The following is a 17,013-nucleotide window of genomic DNA, read 5'->3' as shown; positions in this document are numbered from 1 at the left end:
CCACCGCTTTACCCTCGTCAACTTTCCTAGTAACCTCATCAAAAAATTCAGTAAGATTTGTCAAACATGACCTTCCACGCACAAATCCATGTTGACTGTTCCTAATCAGACCCTGTCTATCCAGATAATTATATATGCCACCTCCAAGAATACTTTCCATCAATTTACCCACCACTGACGTCAAACTCACAGGCCGACAATTGCCAGGTTTACTCTTAGAACCCTTTTTAAACAATGGAACAACATGAGCAATACGCCAATCCTCTGGCACCATCCCCGTTTCTAATGACATTTGAAATATTTCTGTCAGAGCCCCTGCTATTTCCACATTAACTTCCCTCGAGGTCCTAGAGAATATCCTGTCCGGACCCGGAGACTTATCCACTTTTATATTTCTTAAAAGCACCAGTACTTCCTCTTCTTTCATCATCATACTTTCCATAACTACCCTTCTTGTTTTCCCTACCTTACACAATTCAATATCCTTCTCCTTAGTGAATACCAAAGTTTGCAGATGATATGAAGATTGGTGGAGGAGCAGGTAGTTTTGAGCAAACAGATAGGTTGCAGAAGGAAATGACAGATTAGGAGAATGGGCAGGAAAGTGGCAGATGAAATACAATGTTGGAAAATGCACGGTCATGCACTTTGATAGAAGAAATAAATTTACAGACTATTTTCCAAACAGGGATAAAATCCAAAAATCTGAGATGCAAAGGGACCAGGAAGTCCTTGTGCAGAACACCCTAAAGGTTATTTAATTACGACATTATAGCCATTAGTGAAACTTGGCTGCAGAAGGGGCAGGACTGGCAGCCTAATGTTCCAGGGTTCTGATGTTTCAGACGTAATGCAGGCAGAGGAATGAAGAGTGGGGGAGGGGTGGCATTGCTAGTTAGGGAAGATGTTACAGCAGTGCTCAGGCAGGACAGATTAGAAGGCTTGTCTACCGAGGCCATATGGGTGGAGCTGAGAAACAGGAAAGGTATGACCACATTAATGGTTTTGTATTATAGACCACCCAATAGTCAGCGAGAATTGGAGGAGCAAATCTGCAGAGAGATAGCAGGCAATTGCAGGAAACATAAAGTTGTGATAGTAGGGGATTTTAATTTTCCACATATTGATTGGGATTCCCATACTGTTAAAGGTCTAGACGGGTTAGAGTTTGTAAAATGTGTTCAGGAAAGTTTTCTAAATCAATATATAGAGGTACCAACTAGAGAGGATGCAATATTAGATCTCCTATTAGGAATCGAGTCAGGACAGGTGACGGAAGTGTGCGTAGGGGAACACTTTGGTTCCGGTGATCATAACACCATTAGTTTCAATTTGATCATGGCTAAAGATAGATCTGGTCCTCGGTTGAGGTTCTAAACTGGAAAAAGGCCAAAGTTGAAGAAATGAGAAAGAATCTAAAAAGCGTGGATTGGGACAGATTGTTCTCTGGCAAGGATGTGATTGTTGGGAGGCCTTTAAAGGAGAAATTTTGAGAGTGCAGAGTTTGTATGTTCCTGTCAGGATTAAAGGCAAAGTGTATAAGAATAAGGAACCTTGTTTCTCAAGGGAAATTGGAACTCTGATAAAGAAGAAGAGAGAGATGTACGACATGTATGGGAAACGAAGCAAATAAAGTGCTTGAGGAGTATAAAAAGTGCAAAAAAATTTCTTTAAGTAAGAAATCAGGAGGGCTAAAAGAAGACATGAGGTTGCTTTGGCAGTCAAGGTGAAGGATAATCCAAAGAGCTTCTACAGCAAAAGGATAGTAAGGGATAAAATTGGTCCTCTTGAAGATCAGAGTGGTTGGCTATGTATGGAACCAAAAGAAATGAGGGAGATCTGAAATGGGTTTTTTGCGTCTGTATGTACTAAAGAAACTGGCATGGAGTCAGTGGAAGTAAGGCAAACAAGTAATGAGGTCATGGACCCTATACAGATTGAGGAGGAGGAGGTGCTTGCTATCTTGAGGCAAATCAGAGTCGATAAATCCCCAGGACCTGACAGGGTATTCCCTCAGACCTTGAAGGAGACTAGTGTTGAAATTGCAGGGCCCCTAGCAGATATATTTAAAATGTTGGTATCTACGGGTGAGGTGCCAGAGGATTGGAGGATAGCTCATGTTGTTCCGTTATTTAAAAAAGGCTCTAAAAGTAATCCAGGAAATTATAGGCCGGTAAGTTTAAAGGGAACATTAGTGGGGGTTTCTTCACACAGAAAGTGGTGGGAGTGTGGAATGATCTGCCAGATGAAGTGGTAAATGCGGGCTCACTTTTAACATTTAAGAAAAACTTGGACAGGTACATAGATGAGAGGTGTATGGAGGGATATGGTCCAGGTGCAGGTCAGTGGGACTAGGCAGAAAAATAGTTCGGCACAGCCAAGAAGGACCAAAAGGTCTGTTTCTGTGCTGTAATGTTCTATGGTTCTGTGGTTATCTTGCAAGTTGAGTCGGTGGTGAGGAAGGCAAATGCAATGTTAACATTCATTTCAAGGCGTCTTGAATACAAGAGCGGGGATGTGATGCTGAGGCTTTATAAGGCCGCGGTGAGGCCTCACTTTGAGTATTGTGAACAGTTTTGGGTTCCTCATCTAAGACGTGCTGGCATTGGAGAGGGTTCAGAGGAGGTTCTCAAGGATGATTCCGGGAAAGAAAGGGTTATCATATGAGGAACATTTGATAGCTCTGGATTTGTACTCGCTGGAATTCAGAAGGATGGGGGATGGATCTCATTGAAACCTTTCGAATGTTGAAAGACGAGTAGACGTGGAAAGGATGTTTTCCATGGTGGGAGAGTCTAGCACAAGAGGGCACAGCCTCATGATGGAGGGGCGTCCATTTAAAACAGAGATGTGGAGAAATTCCTTTAGCCAGAGGTTGGCGAATTTGTGGAATTTATTACCACAGGCAGCTGTGGAGGCCAGGCTGTTGGGTGTATTTAAGGCAGAGCTTGATAGGTTCTTGATTGGACACAGCATCAAAGGTTACGGGGAGAAGGCCGGGATATGGGGTTGAGGAGGAGAAGAAAAAAGGATCAGCCATGATTGAATGACAGAGTAGACTCAATGGGCCAAATGGCCTAATTCTGCTCCTGTGTCTCATGGTGGTAGTGTAGAATTGCACCAGTCTGTTCTGGGGAAGGCGAAAGGATGCTGCACTCAACCGGACGGTAATGGCTTGTCATTGTTGACATTTGTTGTTTGTGGCAGCAGCTGAGTGTAAGACATTAAAAATGAATGATGTGAAAGAGGAATAATAGGATAGTATTTATGATCCATGGACAGTTCAGATTACAGATGGAGGAGGGGAAGAAGCCATTCCTAACCTGGAAAAGTGTGAGGTGATTCATTTTGGAAGGTCAAGTTTGAAGGCAGAGTGCAGGCAACATTCCCTCTAATTGTTTTTACAGCTGTTGACCAACTATCACTCACAGCAGACTGAAAACTGCACATGTCTTTGACTTACTTTGTAATATTACTTTGTGATATGCATACTATGAATATTTAGAATGAAAATTGAAAAACCGTACTTTCATTTTCATTTTAAAATCTTTTTTATTAATTATTATTAAAGATCGACAAAAAAATACATTAAGGTAATCAAGTCAACATGTCAATATGTACAATGAAGAATTAAATGACCAAATAACTGATTAACAAAGCTAAACAAGATATCAATAATAGGAAGTAAAAATGAAGTGTTAAGAATATTTTTATTTTCATTTTGTTTATTAGTTGAAGGGTATAATGAAGTACAGTACAACAAAGAAGATGTTTCATGTTTCATAAACTTTTTTAACTGCGTCCAATTCCAACTGTGAGGCAACAAAGGCCATGTGTGTGGGAGCAGTTCAGTACAGGTTTCCCCCGCCATCTGAAGGTAGAGCGTTCCTATGAAACGGTTCGTAAGCCGGAATGTCGTAAAGCGAAGAAGCCATTACCATTCATTTATATGGGAAAAATTCATGAGTGTTCGCAGACCCAAAAATAACCTACCAAATCATGCCAAATAACAACCGCCTCTGATCTGGGCCGACATTTACGTGCCGGGTGGCACCTAATTAATTAGCTTGTTTATTTCGGCTTTTTTTCTTAAAGATGTGCTGGGTGCGTCCCGGCTACTGCTGCATTCTTCACGGATCGGTATCTGTCCACGGCCTGGCGGTTGGGGTGGTGGGACACTGGGGTGTCATCTCATCATCGTCTGTTTCCATCAGGGCAGGCAGGTCATCTTCCATGTCTGCCTGCCTCAATGTCAAAGGTCGAGGTTCGTCGTCTGCTATGGCTGATGTGGAAGGCTTGCTTGACTGCTTAGCCTCGCGCATTTTTCTATCATACAGTTCTTTGTAAGGACTCAAACCATCTTGCAAATATGCCCTAAATCGACGTACCCTTTCAAAATTAAAGTCGTACTTTATCATTGCAGCAAAAATCTCACGCAGTTGCTTCACGTTCAGTTCCTGGACGACTTCACTTTCGGTCCGTTCGCTACTGCATTCGGTTTCGATAGTTATCCTTTCCTCTTCAGCATCACCTTCATCAACTTCCACAAGCCAAACTCACTTTGTCCTTACTTCGTTCACCACGATCGAAAGGCTTAATTATGTCTAGTTTTACATGAAGTGTAACACCCTTACAAGCTCTTTTAGGCTTTTCGGGTACGTTAGAACTCATCTTGCAAATGGATGCTCACGGGCATGTGTTTGAGCAAAGCCGGCTGGAATGCAGTTCCGAATCTGGGAGAGGAGTGGCTGCTCGGGGCGCGCGCTGCTTTTTTTCGCTTGCTGCCTTTTTTCGTAACAGTGAAAATACCTTCTGTTAGCGAAAACAGGTAACTAATGTAGGTCTTTCGTAACAGTGAGATTTCGTAAAGCGATCGTTGGAAAAGTGGGGGACACCTGTAACTGCATGGTCGCACTCCCACAGAGCTTGGAGGAAACAGCAATGGCAAGGTGCTTCAGTGTGGAGGAACGTCCATGTCCATAGATCTCTCAAGTTGATAGTTTGGTTATGAAGGCTTATTGTGTGTTTGTCTTCATTGAGTTCAAAACTGTGAGGTAATGTTGCAGCCCAACACAACCTTGTTTAGACCAGACTTGGAGTAATGTGTTCAGTTCTGGTTGCCTCATTATAGGAAGGATTTGGAAGCTTTAGCGAGCGTGCAGAGGAGACTTAACAGGATACTGACCGGATTAGAGAGTATGTTTTATGAGGTTAGGTTGAGTGAGAAAGGGCTTTTCTTTTCAAGTGAAGGAGAATAACAAGTAACTTGATAGAGGTGTACAAGATGGTAAGAGGCATAGATCAAGTGGATAGCCAGAGACTTTTTCCCAGGTTGGAAATGGTTGATACAAGAGGACATAATTTTGAGCTGTTTGGAGGAAAGTATAAGGGGATGTCAGGGGTTGGTTTTCCTTACGGACATGACAAGCTTCTGTTGGTGATCTATGCCCCAGAAGTGGTGATGGGCTTAAGTAAGCAAGGGCAAATTCCTACAGCTGTAGAACGCACTGCTACTGGTAGTGGTAGAGGCAGATACACTAGGGACATTGAAGAGACTAGTAGGTAAGCACGTGGATGAAAGAAAAATAGAGGTTATGGAGGAGAGAAGGGTTAGATTGATCTTAGAGTAGGTTAAAAGGATGGCACAACATCGTGGGCCGACGGGCCTGCACTGTGCTGAAATGTTCTATGTTTGAACTGTGCCTAGCCACACGGTCTTGATGTTGTGAAAAGAGACCATCCTTGATTATTTTTAACCAAGTTGCAACCAGTTATTCCAAAGCTTACTAGATTGCATCAGTTGTGAGGATCTCACTAAATACCCAAGGTAACAATAATAAGTGCTTTCTCATTGCTGTTTGGAAGAATATTATGTATGTTATAAATAAAGTATCCTATTCAGAGCTTTGAAATAGTTTTATTTTTCATATATATCTGTAATGTATTTAATGTGTAATACCTATAACCTGTTAAAACATAAACGCAGGACATAAAACATAAATATTAGTGCAGTTGATCAAAAAAAACTTTAGCAGCTAACAGAGACTTTGGGGGTGGGAGCCATGTATGTAAATGAAAGTCACAAGTGGTCCACGAGCAGAAAAAGGTTGAGAACCACTGGTTTGGAGCGAGTAGGACAATGCGCCGGTGTTGATTGTCAGCGAGGGGAAATGTTTCCGATCTGCACTGACTGGGGTGCAGAGGGTTCAGCAGGTTGGTCGGAGATGGAAGTTCTGTGGAGCAGGTTCACGCTGGAGTGTGATGGACAGAAGAGCAGGGATGGCAGGCCTTTAATCTTGTGAACTGAGCAGATTGATGGTGGGCTGGAAGCTGAAGGCAGGCAGGGATACCCTGCGGAAGCACTGCCAGATTGCTACGGTATCTCTGCACGTAGACAGACTGTAGTCTCCGCTGATTCACAGGATGCTCCTCTCCACAAAGGAGGTCTTTGTGTGTGTGTGTGTGTGTGTGTGTGTGTGTGGGGCCAAGGCCATCAGCCCTGCTGGACATGGGCTGCAAACACCAGCTCACCAAAGGTCTCTGTCCTGGGCCAGTCTGTCAAGCTTAGGAGAATGAAGGGGGATTTGACAGAGGTAACAGAATTATGAACAGTATTGGTAAGGTAGATGTAAGCAAGCTTTTTTCACTGAGGTGGGGTAAGTAGTGCAAAAAGAGAGGGAAAATATTGTGAGAAAGTTTTCATTGGGTTCTTTGTCCATTCAGAAATCTGATGCTGGAGGGGAAGAAGCTGTTTCCGAATTGTTGAGTGTGTGTCTTTAGTATCTTGAACCTCCTTCCTTATGGTGGCAATGACAGGAGGGCATCCTTGGGTGATGGAGGTCCTTAATAATGGATGTCACCTTCTTGAGGCTTCACCTTTTGAAGATGTCCTCAGTGCTGGGGAGGCTAGTGCTCGTGATAGAGCTGGCTGCGTTTTCTGGTTCATGCACTCTGCCCCTTCCGTACCAGCTGGTGATACGACCAGTCATAATGCTCTCCATGGTACAGCTGTATAAATTTGTCTTTGTGTATGTCAGCCCATCACCCCTACTGGGACATAGGCCACCGACAGAAGCTGGCCAGAGTCCTCTCTCCTGCTCCCCAGGTGCAGCCCATCTTCTCAGTGTCAGCTTTTCAAGGTGCCATTTGGCTGCTCTCTCTTCTGCTTTCCCTGGGGATTCCAGTTTAGCTCTTGCCTTGCTGACATTGGTACTTGGCTTCTTACGTCCCGAAGTTCAAAGTGAAATTCTGTGGAACAGCGTTCCATGTTGCACTGGTGGTGATCCTGGATGATAGAAGGTTGATCGGCCCTGTGGGCTTGCTAGCCCCGTGCCGAATCCTCCTCCTTTCCCAGCTGGGCTTGGGACTGTCTGTGGCCGAATTGTGCAGCAGTAAACGAAAAGTAAGTTGACTATCAGAATACTTACGCATTACACATACAACCCTGAGATTCATTTTCCCGTAGGCATTCATAGTCATAGTCGTAGTCATACTTTGTTGATCCCGGGGGAGATTGGTTTTCATTACAGTTGCACCATAAATAATTAAATAGTAATAAAACCATAAATAGTTAAATAGTAATATGTAAATTATGCCAGGAAATAAGTCCAGGACCAACCTATTGGCTCAGGGTGTCTGACCCTCCAAGGGAGAAGTTGTAAAGTTTGATGGCCACAGGTAAGAATGACTTCCTATGACGCTCTGTGTTGCATCTCGGTGGAGTGAGTCTCTGGCTGAATGTACTCTTGTGTAGTGGATGGGAGACATTGTCCAAGATGGCATGCAACTTGGACAGCATCCAGTAGATGCTGTAGATACTGTATTAAACATAGAAAACAGGTGCAGGAGTAGGCTATTCGGCCCTTCGAGCCTGCACCGCCATTCAGTATGATCATGGCTGATCATCCAACTCAGAACCCTGCACCAGCCTTCCCTCCATACCCCCTGATCCCTTTAGCCACAAGGGCCATATCTAACTCCCTCTTAAGTATAGCCAATGAACTGGCCTCAACTGTTTCCTGTGGCAGAGAATTCTACGGATTCACCACTCTCTGTGTGAAGAAGTTTTTCCTAATCTCAGTCCTAAAAGGCTTCCCCTTTATCCTCAAACTGTGACCTCTCATTCTGGACTTCCCCAACATCGGGAACAATCTTCCTGCATCTAGCCTGTCCAATCCCTTTAGGATTTTATACGTTTCAATCAGATCCCCCCTCAATCTTCTAAATTCCAACGAGTTTAAGCCTAGTTCATCCAGTCTTTCATCATATGAAAGTCCTGCCATCCCAGGAATCAATCTGGTGAACCTTTTGTATTCCCTCTATGGCAAGGATGTCTTTCCTCAGATTAGGGGACCAAAACTGCACACAATACTCCAGGTGTGGTCTCACCAAGGCCTTGTACAACTGCAGTAGTACCTCCCTGCTCCTGTACTCAAATCCTCTCGCTATAAATGCCAGCATACCATTTGCCTTTTTCACCGCCTGCTGTACCTGCATGCCGACTTTCAATGACTGGTGTATAATGACACCCAGGTCTCGTTGCACCTCCCCTTTTCCTAATTGGCCACCATTCAGATAATAATCTGTTTTCCTGTTTTTGCCACCAAAGTGGATAACTTCACATTTATCCACATTAAATTTCATCTGCCATGAATTTGCCCACTCACCCAACCTATCCAAGTCACCCTGCATCCTCTTAGCATCCTCCTCACAGCTAATACTGCCGCCCAGCTTTGTGTCATCCGCAAACTTGGAGATGCTGCATTTAATTCCCTCATGCAAGTCATTAATATATATTGTAAACAACTGGGGTCCCAGCACTGAGCCTTGCGGTACCCCACTAGTCACTGCCTGCCATTCTGAAAAGGTCCCCTTTATTCCCACTCTTTGCTTCCTGTCTGCCAACCAATTCTCTGTCCACATCAATACCTTGCCCCCAATACCGTGTGCTTTAAGTTTGCACACTAATCTCCTGTGTGGGACCTTGTCAAAAGCCTCTTGAAAATCCAAATATACCACATCCGCTGGTTCTCCCCTATCCACTCTACTAGTTACATCCTCAAAAAATTCTATGAGATTCGTCAGACATGATTTTCCTTTCACAAATCCATGCTGACTTTGTCCGATCATTTCACCGCTTTCCAAATGTGCTGTTATCACATCTTTGATAACTGACTCTAGGAGTTTCCCCACCACCAATGTCAGGCTAATTGGTCTATAATTCCCTGGTTTCTCTCTCCCTCCTTTTTTAAAAAGTGGGGTTACATTAGCCACCCTCCAATCCTCAGGAACTAGTCCAGAATCTAAAGAGTTTTGAAAAATTATCACTAATGCATCCACTATTTCTTAGGCTACTTCCTTAAGCACTCTAGGATGCAGGATATCTGGCCCTGGGGATTTATCTGCCTTTAATCCCTTCAATTTACCTAACACCACTTCCCTACTAACATGTATTTCCCTCAGTTCCTCCATCTCACTGGACCCTCTGTCCCCTACTATTTCCGGAAGATTATTTATGTCCTCCTTAGTGAAGACAGAACCAAAATAATTATTCAATTGGTCTGCCATGTCCTTGCTCCCCATAATCAATTCACCTGTTTCTGTCTCACAGTAGATACAAAGAAGCACCATAGAATCACTGAAAAACCACACACAGGACAGGCAACCAACGTGCGAAAGACAACAAGCTGCAAATACAAAAACAATAAGAACAAAATAATAGTAATAAATAAGCAATAGATATCCAGAACATGAGTTGAAGAGTCCTTGAAGGCGAGTCCATAGGTTGTGGAAGCAGTTTAGTGATTGGGGGCGGTGGGGTGACAGTTGAAGTTATCCACGTTGGTTCAGGAGCCTGATGACTGTAGGGTAATAACTGTTCCCGAACCTGGTGGTGTGGGACCTAAGTCTCCTGTACCTCCTACCTGTTGGTAGAGGCATGAAGAGAGCATGGCCTGGATGGTGGGGGTGCTTGCTGATGGATGCTGCTTTCTTGTGGCAGCATTCTGTGTGGATGTGTTCATTGGTGGGAAGGGCTTTGCCTGTGATGGACTGGGCTGTAGGCTTTTCCGATTTTGAGCTTTGGTGTTTCCATACCAGACGTGACGCATCCGGATATATTAATGCTGTTAGTGACAGTTCCTGCTGTCTTGTTATTGTTCCTTATCCTCCGTGTCGTTGTATGGTGTGGGGAGGGTGCTACACACTCCGTATTCCCGAGAGTGAACGTGCTGGGGTTTTGCGTTTACAGGGATCGGTGAAGCTACTGAGCTGCCCTCCAGGAGACTAGGCCAGGCGGCAAACCTTGCAGCCAGTACCAACGGCTCGATGGGAAACATCGGCTCACAGCACGGCAGAGAAGTGCCTCACTCCGGGGCTGGCCAGGAGGCAGTTGCGGAGGCCCCTGAGGCAGAAGCCGCTGTGGGCTCAGCCATCCTTGACGGTGAGCTGGGAAACAGAGAGGGACCATGCACGCCTGCTGACGTCTGCTTGGGCTTGGAGACCAAGTCATCGGATACAGGGACCTCAACTCAGCCGCTCCCGAAAGGTATCTGGAGTAAATCTCCTTCTGTGTTCCCAGCTTGGGTTCCTCCTCCCTCAGCACTTTTTAAACTCTCTCCAGCAACTGTACCCCCTCTGCCCCAACACCCCACCCCCCTTTAACTCCAAAGTTCAAAGTAAAATTTATTATCAGAGTACATACATGTTAGCACATAACAACCCTGAGATTCTTTGGAAGGGAGGGTCAGTCACAGGGGGTTTGGTCACTGGATTGGGGAGGTCAGTCATGGCAGGTGGGTGTGGGGGGTTGTTCATGGGGTGTCAATCACAGGGGTGGTGGGGGGGGTCAGTCACGGGGGGGTTTGTTCATGCGGGGGGTCAGTCACGGGGGTGGTGGGGGGGTCATTCATGGGGGGGGGGGAGGGTCAGTCATGTGCAAGCGTGGCTTCTTCCTGAGCTGCTCATTTAATTTAGTGATAAATTCTGGAGTAGGCTGTTCAGGCCTCTTGAGTCACGCTGTCCCAGCAATCTGATTAACCCTAATCGATCACAGGACAATTTACGATGACCAGTTAACCAATTAGTCTTTGGACTATGGGTGGAAACCGGAGCACTCGGAGAAAGCCCACACATTCCATGGGGAGGATGTACGTAATGCTCCTTACGGAACAACGTCGGAATTGAACATTGGGCTTCCGAATGCCCTGAGCTGTAATGGTGTCGCGCTAAGCACTATGCTATCATGGAGCCTCTGATTCCTTTCTCCCACAGGACATGCAGCCAAGACCATCCCTGCCTCCCCCACCAAGGGTCCAGTGACCAATCGTGCCAAGATGACGCTGTCCGGGGTCAGCAGGTCTCCCAACTCCATGCAGAGCCTGGCTATGAATCTGCTTAGTGTGCCAAGCGGCCGAGCGGGGGATGAGGTCGTTCCAGTGCCGCATCTGGCTCCTGCTCCATCCCCAGCACCGGGTTCAGTGCAGGTTCCAGTCCCAGCTTCCTTCTCAACTCTGGCACCAGCTCCGACTCAGGAAGAGAAGCCCAGGGTGCACAAGGCGCGGAAGTCAATCTCCAGGCCCAGCGCCACTCAGGTATTGCGTACTTGCAGAGTCCATGGGCAGTGTTTGCTGGACGGGTAGACAGCCATTCGTGTCGCTCCTAACAGGAGGAGCTGACCTCTCTCCTTAGAGTTCAGAGGTGGGTGGTGTGGGGGGGGGGGGGGGCGGATGAAGTAAGAAGCTGAGAGGTGATAGGTGAAAAAGGGCTGGAGGAGAAGGAATCTTGTAGGAGAGGAGAGTGGACCCTTGGAGAAAGGGAAGGAGGACGGGTACCGGGGGAGGTGATAGGCAAGTGAGAAGAGCTAAGTGGTTACAGAATGCAGAATTGGTGTTACAGTTACAAAGAAAGTACAGTGCAGGCAGACGATAAGCTCTGTAAGGCCGTGATGAGGGCAAAAGTTCATCTTATTTTACAAATATCTGCTCAGTAGCCTCATAACAGTGGGATAGAAGCTGTCCTTGAGCCTGTTGTTACGTGCTTTCAGGATTTTGTACCTTCTGCCTGACGGTAGAGGAGAGTAATGTCATCACTGAGATAGGTTATTTGTCCATTATCACAGTAGCCTTTGTGGGAGCATACTGTGCGTGGACTTGCGAGTGTCAGCTTCACACTGGCACGGGGCTTCACTGACTGCTGAGCGCGTAGGAGCAGAAGATCTCCATTCTCTGGCTGCTAGAGGCCTTCTGTGCCCCTGAGGAAGTAGCTTCCCAGCGTACAACCTTATATAATCAGTGCATCAACTGCACACAAATTAATTTGGTTCCGTCTGGTTTTTCCGGTCTACCCAAACCTCCTTGGCTTCCCTTGCTAAATTCTTTTTTCTCCAGGTGCCCCATAGCTAGACTCCGGGATATCCCTGAGCTTTGGCAGGCCTTGTTGTGGGTGTGGAAGAGCGGTACTGACAGAAGAGGTTTCACTTTATTTAAATTTTGTTTTCGGTCCTAGTTCATTAAAATAATAGCTTCTTGGATCCGACTCAATGAGACAGAAAGGCACAAACTCAGAACTACAAAACTATGTTTATTAGGACAAAACCGAGCGAGTAGTAAAATGCACATCGAGGTGCACGTGGGCTCCTTTCACTGCAGCACACCTCCCATTCTGCCAAACGATGGGCTGAGCACGATTGGCCCGTCAGTGAAGCCCCAGAGTGCCAAACCGAACTGCTCTACTTTTATATCTTCTCCACTCATTTGAAACACTGCACCGCAGTAAATGGACCAATACATAGGATTGTTTCAGAACCAATCTTCACTCCTGATGAGTAGCACCCATGTGTTCACTATGTTCTCACAGTATTGCATTCTCATGGTGTATTCCCATAGTAGTAACCGCTACTCATGCACCCGTTCCTGGTACTTTCAAGGCTACAGTCATTGTGAGATGTTTGACAGGTGCAAAGATTAACCCTTTACAATACAGGTCTTCCAAGCTGTATGTTGTAAAGGATGCTAGTCTTATAGTGTGACTCATATCCATCTTTGTGCAGAGGGCACCAGCAGAGACGGGGAGCCTGCCTTCAGAGTGTGTGAGCCAGACGCCTGGGGGCATGGCAGATGTGGAGTATGTGGCCCAGCCTCATGAGGAGAATCAGGAGGGCCACAGAGCGAGGAAGTCGATACTGAAAGGCAGCTTCAGTCAGGTATGTATGGATTGAGGTGTGACTGAATGCTGTCTGCTGAGCAGGGGTGGGAGTGGAGGCGTAGACAGCACCCTGCTCCTTTGGGGAGCACTGGCAGGCCCTCCATTGGTTGGGATTGCCCATGGATGTTGTGTCCTAGCTGGCTGCGTTGTTTGTGCAGCCCTGTCAGACGACGTGCAAGCTGGTACACCAGCCAGGCCAGTCCAGTTTGGAGAACAAGTTCTCCATTCAACGCGCTCCCCATTTCCAGCCCTGGACTCTGCCTCGGTTTACTCCTGAGGCTTCCCTGTGAGTGGGTGCAGTGGAGGTCTGAGATCAGGGTTTTCCTTTTCCTAGATCAAAGTTTAGTTTCTTAGGAGGCAACTAAAAATGAGGTATTGTGGGGAAGAGTGGGGGTTTGAACTAAGTTTGGAAGGGGTTGGACATGGGAAGGAAGCACCAAAAAGAAGGTACTGAAGGGGTTGGAGGCGAATAGCATCAGAAATAAGAGACAGAATAAAGGATGCCATGCTATTGTAACAATTAGTGCAATGCCATTACAGCTCAGGGCGTCCTAGAGTTCAGTGTTCAATTCCAGTGCCCTCTGCAAGGAGTTTGTACATCCTCCCTGTAAGTGTGTGGGTTTCCTCTGAGTGTTCTGTAGTGAGGTATGAGTCTGACTTCAGTGGTGGGCAAGTGTGTTGACTTCAGTGGTGGGCAGGATTTATGAGCATTTGGAGAGACATAATCTGATTAGGGATAGTCAGCATGGCTTTGCGAACGGCAGGTCGTGCCTTGTGAGCCTGATTGAATTCGTTGAGGAAGTAACAAAACACATTGATGAAGGTAGAGCGGTGGATGTAGTGTATATGGACTTCAGTAAGGCATTTGATAAGGTTCCCCATGAAAGATTCCTTCAGAAAGTAAGGAGGCATAGGATCCAAGGAGACCTTGCTTTGTGGATCCAGAATTGGCTTGCACACAGAAGGAAAAGGGTGGTTGCAGATGATCTGTCTCCTGCATGGAGGTCGGTGACCAGTGGTATTCCGCAGGGATCTGTTTTGGGATGCCTCCTCTTTGTGATTTCTGTAACTGACCTGGATGAAGAAGTAGAAGGGTGGGTTTGTAAGTTTGCTGATGACACAAAGGTTAGTGGTGTTGTAGATAATCTGGGTTAGTCAGAGGTTACAGTGGGACATCTATAGGATGCAGAACTGGGCTGAGAAGTGGCAGATGGACTTCAGCCCAGATAAGTGTGAAGTGATTCATTTTGGTAGGTCCAATTTGAAGACAGAGTATAATATAAATGATAAGACTCTTGGCAGTGTGGAGGATCTGAGAGATCTTGGGGTCTGTGTCGGTAGGACACTCAGAGCTGCTGAGCAGGTTGACAGTTGTTAAGAAAGTGAATGGTGTGGGAGCCTTCATCATCCACGTGATTGAGTTCGAGAGCTGTGAGGTAATATTACAGCTATATCAGACCTTGGTCAGACCCCACTTGGAGTACTGTGTTCAGTTCTGGTCACCTCACTATATGAAGGATGCGGATACTGTAGAGAGAATGCAGAGGAGATTTACAAGGATGTTGCCTGGATTGGAGGGCGTACCTTTTGAGAATACGTTGAGTGAACTCAACCTTTTCTCCTCAGAGCAACGGAGGTTGAGAGGTGACCTGATAGAGGTGTTTAAGGTGATGAGGGGCATTGATCATGTGGATGGCCAGAGGCTGAAATGGCTAACATGAGAGGGCATAGTTTTAAGGTGCTTGGAAATAGATACTTAGGGGATATCAGGCGTAACTTTTTCACACAGAGAGTGGTGGGTGTGTAGAATACACTGCTGGCAGCGGTGGTGGAAGCAGATACAACAGGGTCTTTTAAGAGCCTCTTAGATAGGTACATGGAGCTTAGAAAAATAGAGGGCTATGCGCTAGGGAAATTCTAGGCAGTCCCTAGAGTAGGTTACATGGTCGGTACAACATTGTGGGCCGAAGGGCCTGTAATGTGCTGTAAATTTCTATGTACTCCCACATTCCAAACCCATACAGATTAGTCATCATGAATTGTCCTGAGACTAGTCTAGGGTTAAAATGGTGCGCTGCTGGGCAGCACAGCTCCTTGGGTTGGAAGGGGTTGTTCTGTGCTGTATCTCCAAATAATGTAAATAAGTGAAGAAATAGAAACGGAATGTTAGGGAAGGATCAGATGAAGTAAGTCTTTACTAGGTTTATAATGCAGAGGTATATATTAAACAAAGTCTATAAAGAAATATATTAAATAGATAAGCCAATTGTGTGTCAGAGCAATATCGGCTATCTGGATTACATTCACAAATGAGGGGAGTGGGAGTCAAAATTAAAGTTCACCAAAGTTTAAATCCGATTGTTATTCTACTGTTGACTGTGCACTCATGGTTTTGGGTAACTTTATAACCAATTCTGTTACAAGAATCACCCCTTGTAATCATGATCAGTGAGCTGCAGAGAATCTGTATTTATCGACAAGTAACTTTTATTGTCTCAACTAAAAAGCACGTGGGTTCACAAACTAACTACCTGTCTGCACCCGACTAGAATCCCTGACCCTCCATGAGCAGTCAATGAAGAGAAAAGATATTACCCGGGAAAGGAGTCTGTGCTGGCCAGGCATTCCTCACGGTCGCAATCTCCACATGTCCAGGGGTCCTCCTTATCCTCAATTGCTGGAGAGTTATCACCCCTGCATATTTGGACTCCTGACTCTTATAGTGATCCTTATCAATTGAACTGGTCGTCCCATTGGCTCAAGGTCACTTGACCTACCTGGGTCACCTTCTTACTGGTAATTGTACAGGGCTACAACCAACATTGTTTCATGGTCCTGACCACCCCAGCCTTGTGTATTTGTGCCTTTACACTCGTACTGGTCCAAAGCAGTTAAATGAGACGGCTCCGACAGAGTCTAACGAGATTACAGATTGCTTCCTTGGTAGGTCTGGCATTTTACATAATAAGTAGCTACTCATCTGAGAATGGTTTCAGATTTAGCAGGTTGTTACCTGAAGTTCCTCGTATCCACATTCAAGTACTCTGATTAGATTCTCCCAGAGCAAGAATCAGCTCGGGCTATGTCCACACTCGACCAGATAAATCCGTAATGGAAGCTTTTTCTCTTCGTTTTGACCCTCCGTCCACATTGAAACGGCATTTTCCTCCCCTGAAAACGGAGCTTTTCAGAAATGCTCTCCAGAGTGAATAAATCTGAAAGCACCTAATATCCGGCGTAGTGTGTACGGGGTAACCGGCTATTTTTAAAACCGCTGTCATGACGTGCCGGAACAGATGGTGGCGGTAGCACGTCATTTCATTGTTTTCTTGAAGGCAACCTCCAACAACACAACGATATCTGACAATAGATGTGTAACAGCCTAATGTAACATTGTATGGAAATACAAGATAACACCGATGCAGATATATGTTTTATACATTTAACAATCTGCTTTATTAATGTATTGCTTGTGCAAACATTCAGTAGATGCAATTGTCACTTTTGCCCAGTAACTCGTTTTATTGAACATGTTAAATACAGTAAAATAATACACAAAGACATGGCAAAAGTAAAGGCAAACAAATGAGGTAACAGCAAATTTCACTTTTGCCCAGTAAAAAGCCTTATTGCATTTAGTTGTAGTGGTCGTCCCTTTCATTGGTGAAGAAACTATGGCTGTAGGAAATGTTTCTGGACAAACGCGCACCAAGTCTTTCGTTTGACAATTTCCTTTTAAGTTTTTCTAGTCCGTAACTGGACAAACACGCACCAAATATACTGTTTCCTCTTCGCTTGTTTTCTGTGTGT

General features: G+C 45.5%; 1 protein-coding gene across 6 annotated transcripts in view; it reads left to right on the top strand.

The window, feature by feature from the left end:
* The window catches only part of LOC140198313 (histone-lysine N-methyltransferase EHMT2-like), a 157,711-nt gene that overhangs the window by 12,683 nt on the left and 128,015 nt on the right, over window positions 1–17,013 (top strand). For all 6 annotated transcript variants that reach the window (XM_072259392.1, XM_072259389.1, XM_072259390.1 and 3 more), the window contains 3 exons: window positions 10,250–10,546; window positions 11,272–11,591; window positions 13,049–13,201. In XM_072259392.1, coding sequence (XP_072115493.1) covers window positions 10,327–10,546; window positions 11,272–11,591; window positions 13,049–13,201 — 693 coding nt within the window. In that variant the 5' untranslated portion in view covers window positions 10,250–10,326. The remainder of the gene's footprint in view (window positions 1–10,249; window positions 10,547–11,271; window positions 11,592–13,048; window positions 13,202–17,013) is intronic.

Source organism: Mobula birostris, chromosome 5, assembly GCF_030028105.1.
Source record: "Mobula birostris isolate sMobBir1 chromosome 5, sMobBir1.hap1, whole genome shotgun sequence".
Taxonomy (NCBI): domain Eukaryota; kingdom Metazoa; phylum Chordata; class Chondrichthyes; order Myliobatiformes; family Myliobatidae; genus Mobula; species Mobula birostris.
Note: the sequence above shows the minus strand (reverse complement) of the source record. Positions and strands in the feature narration are given on the sequence as shown.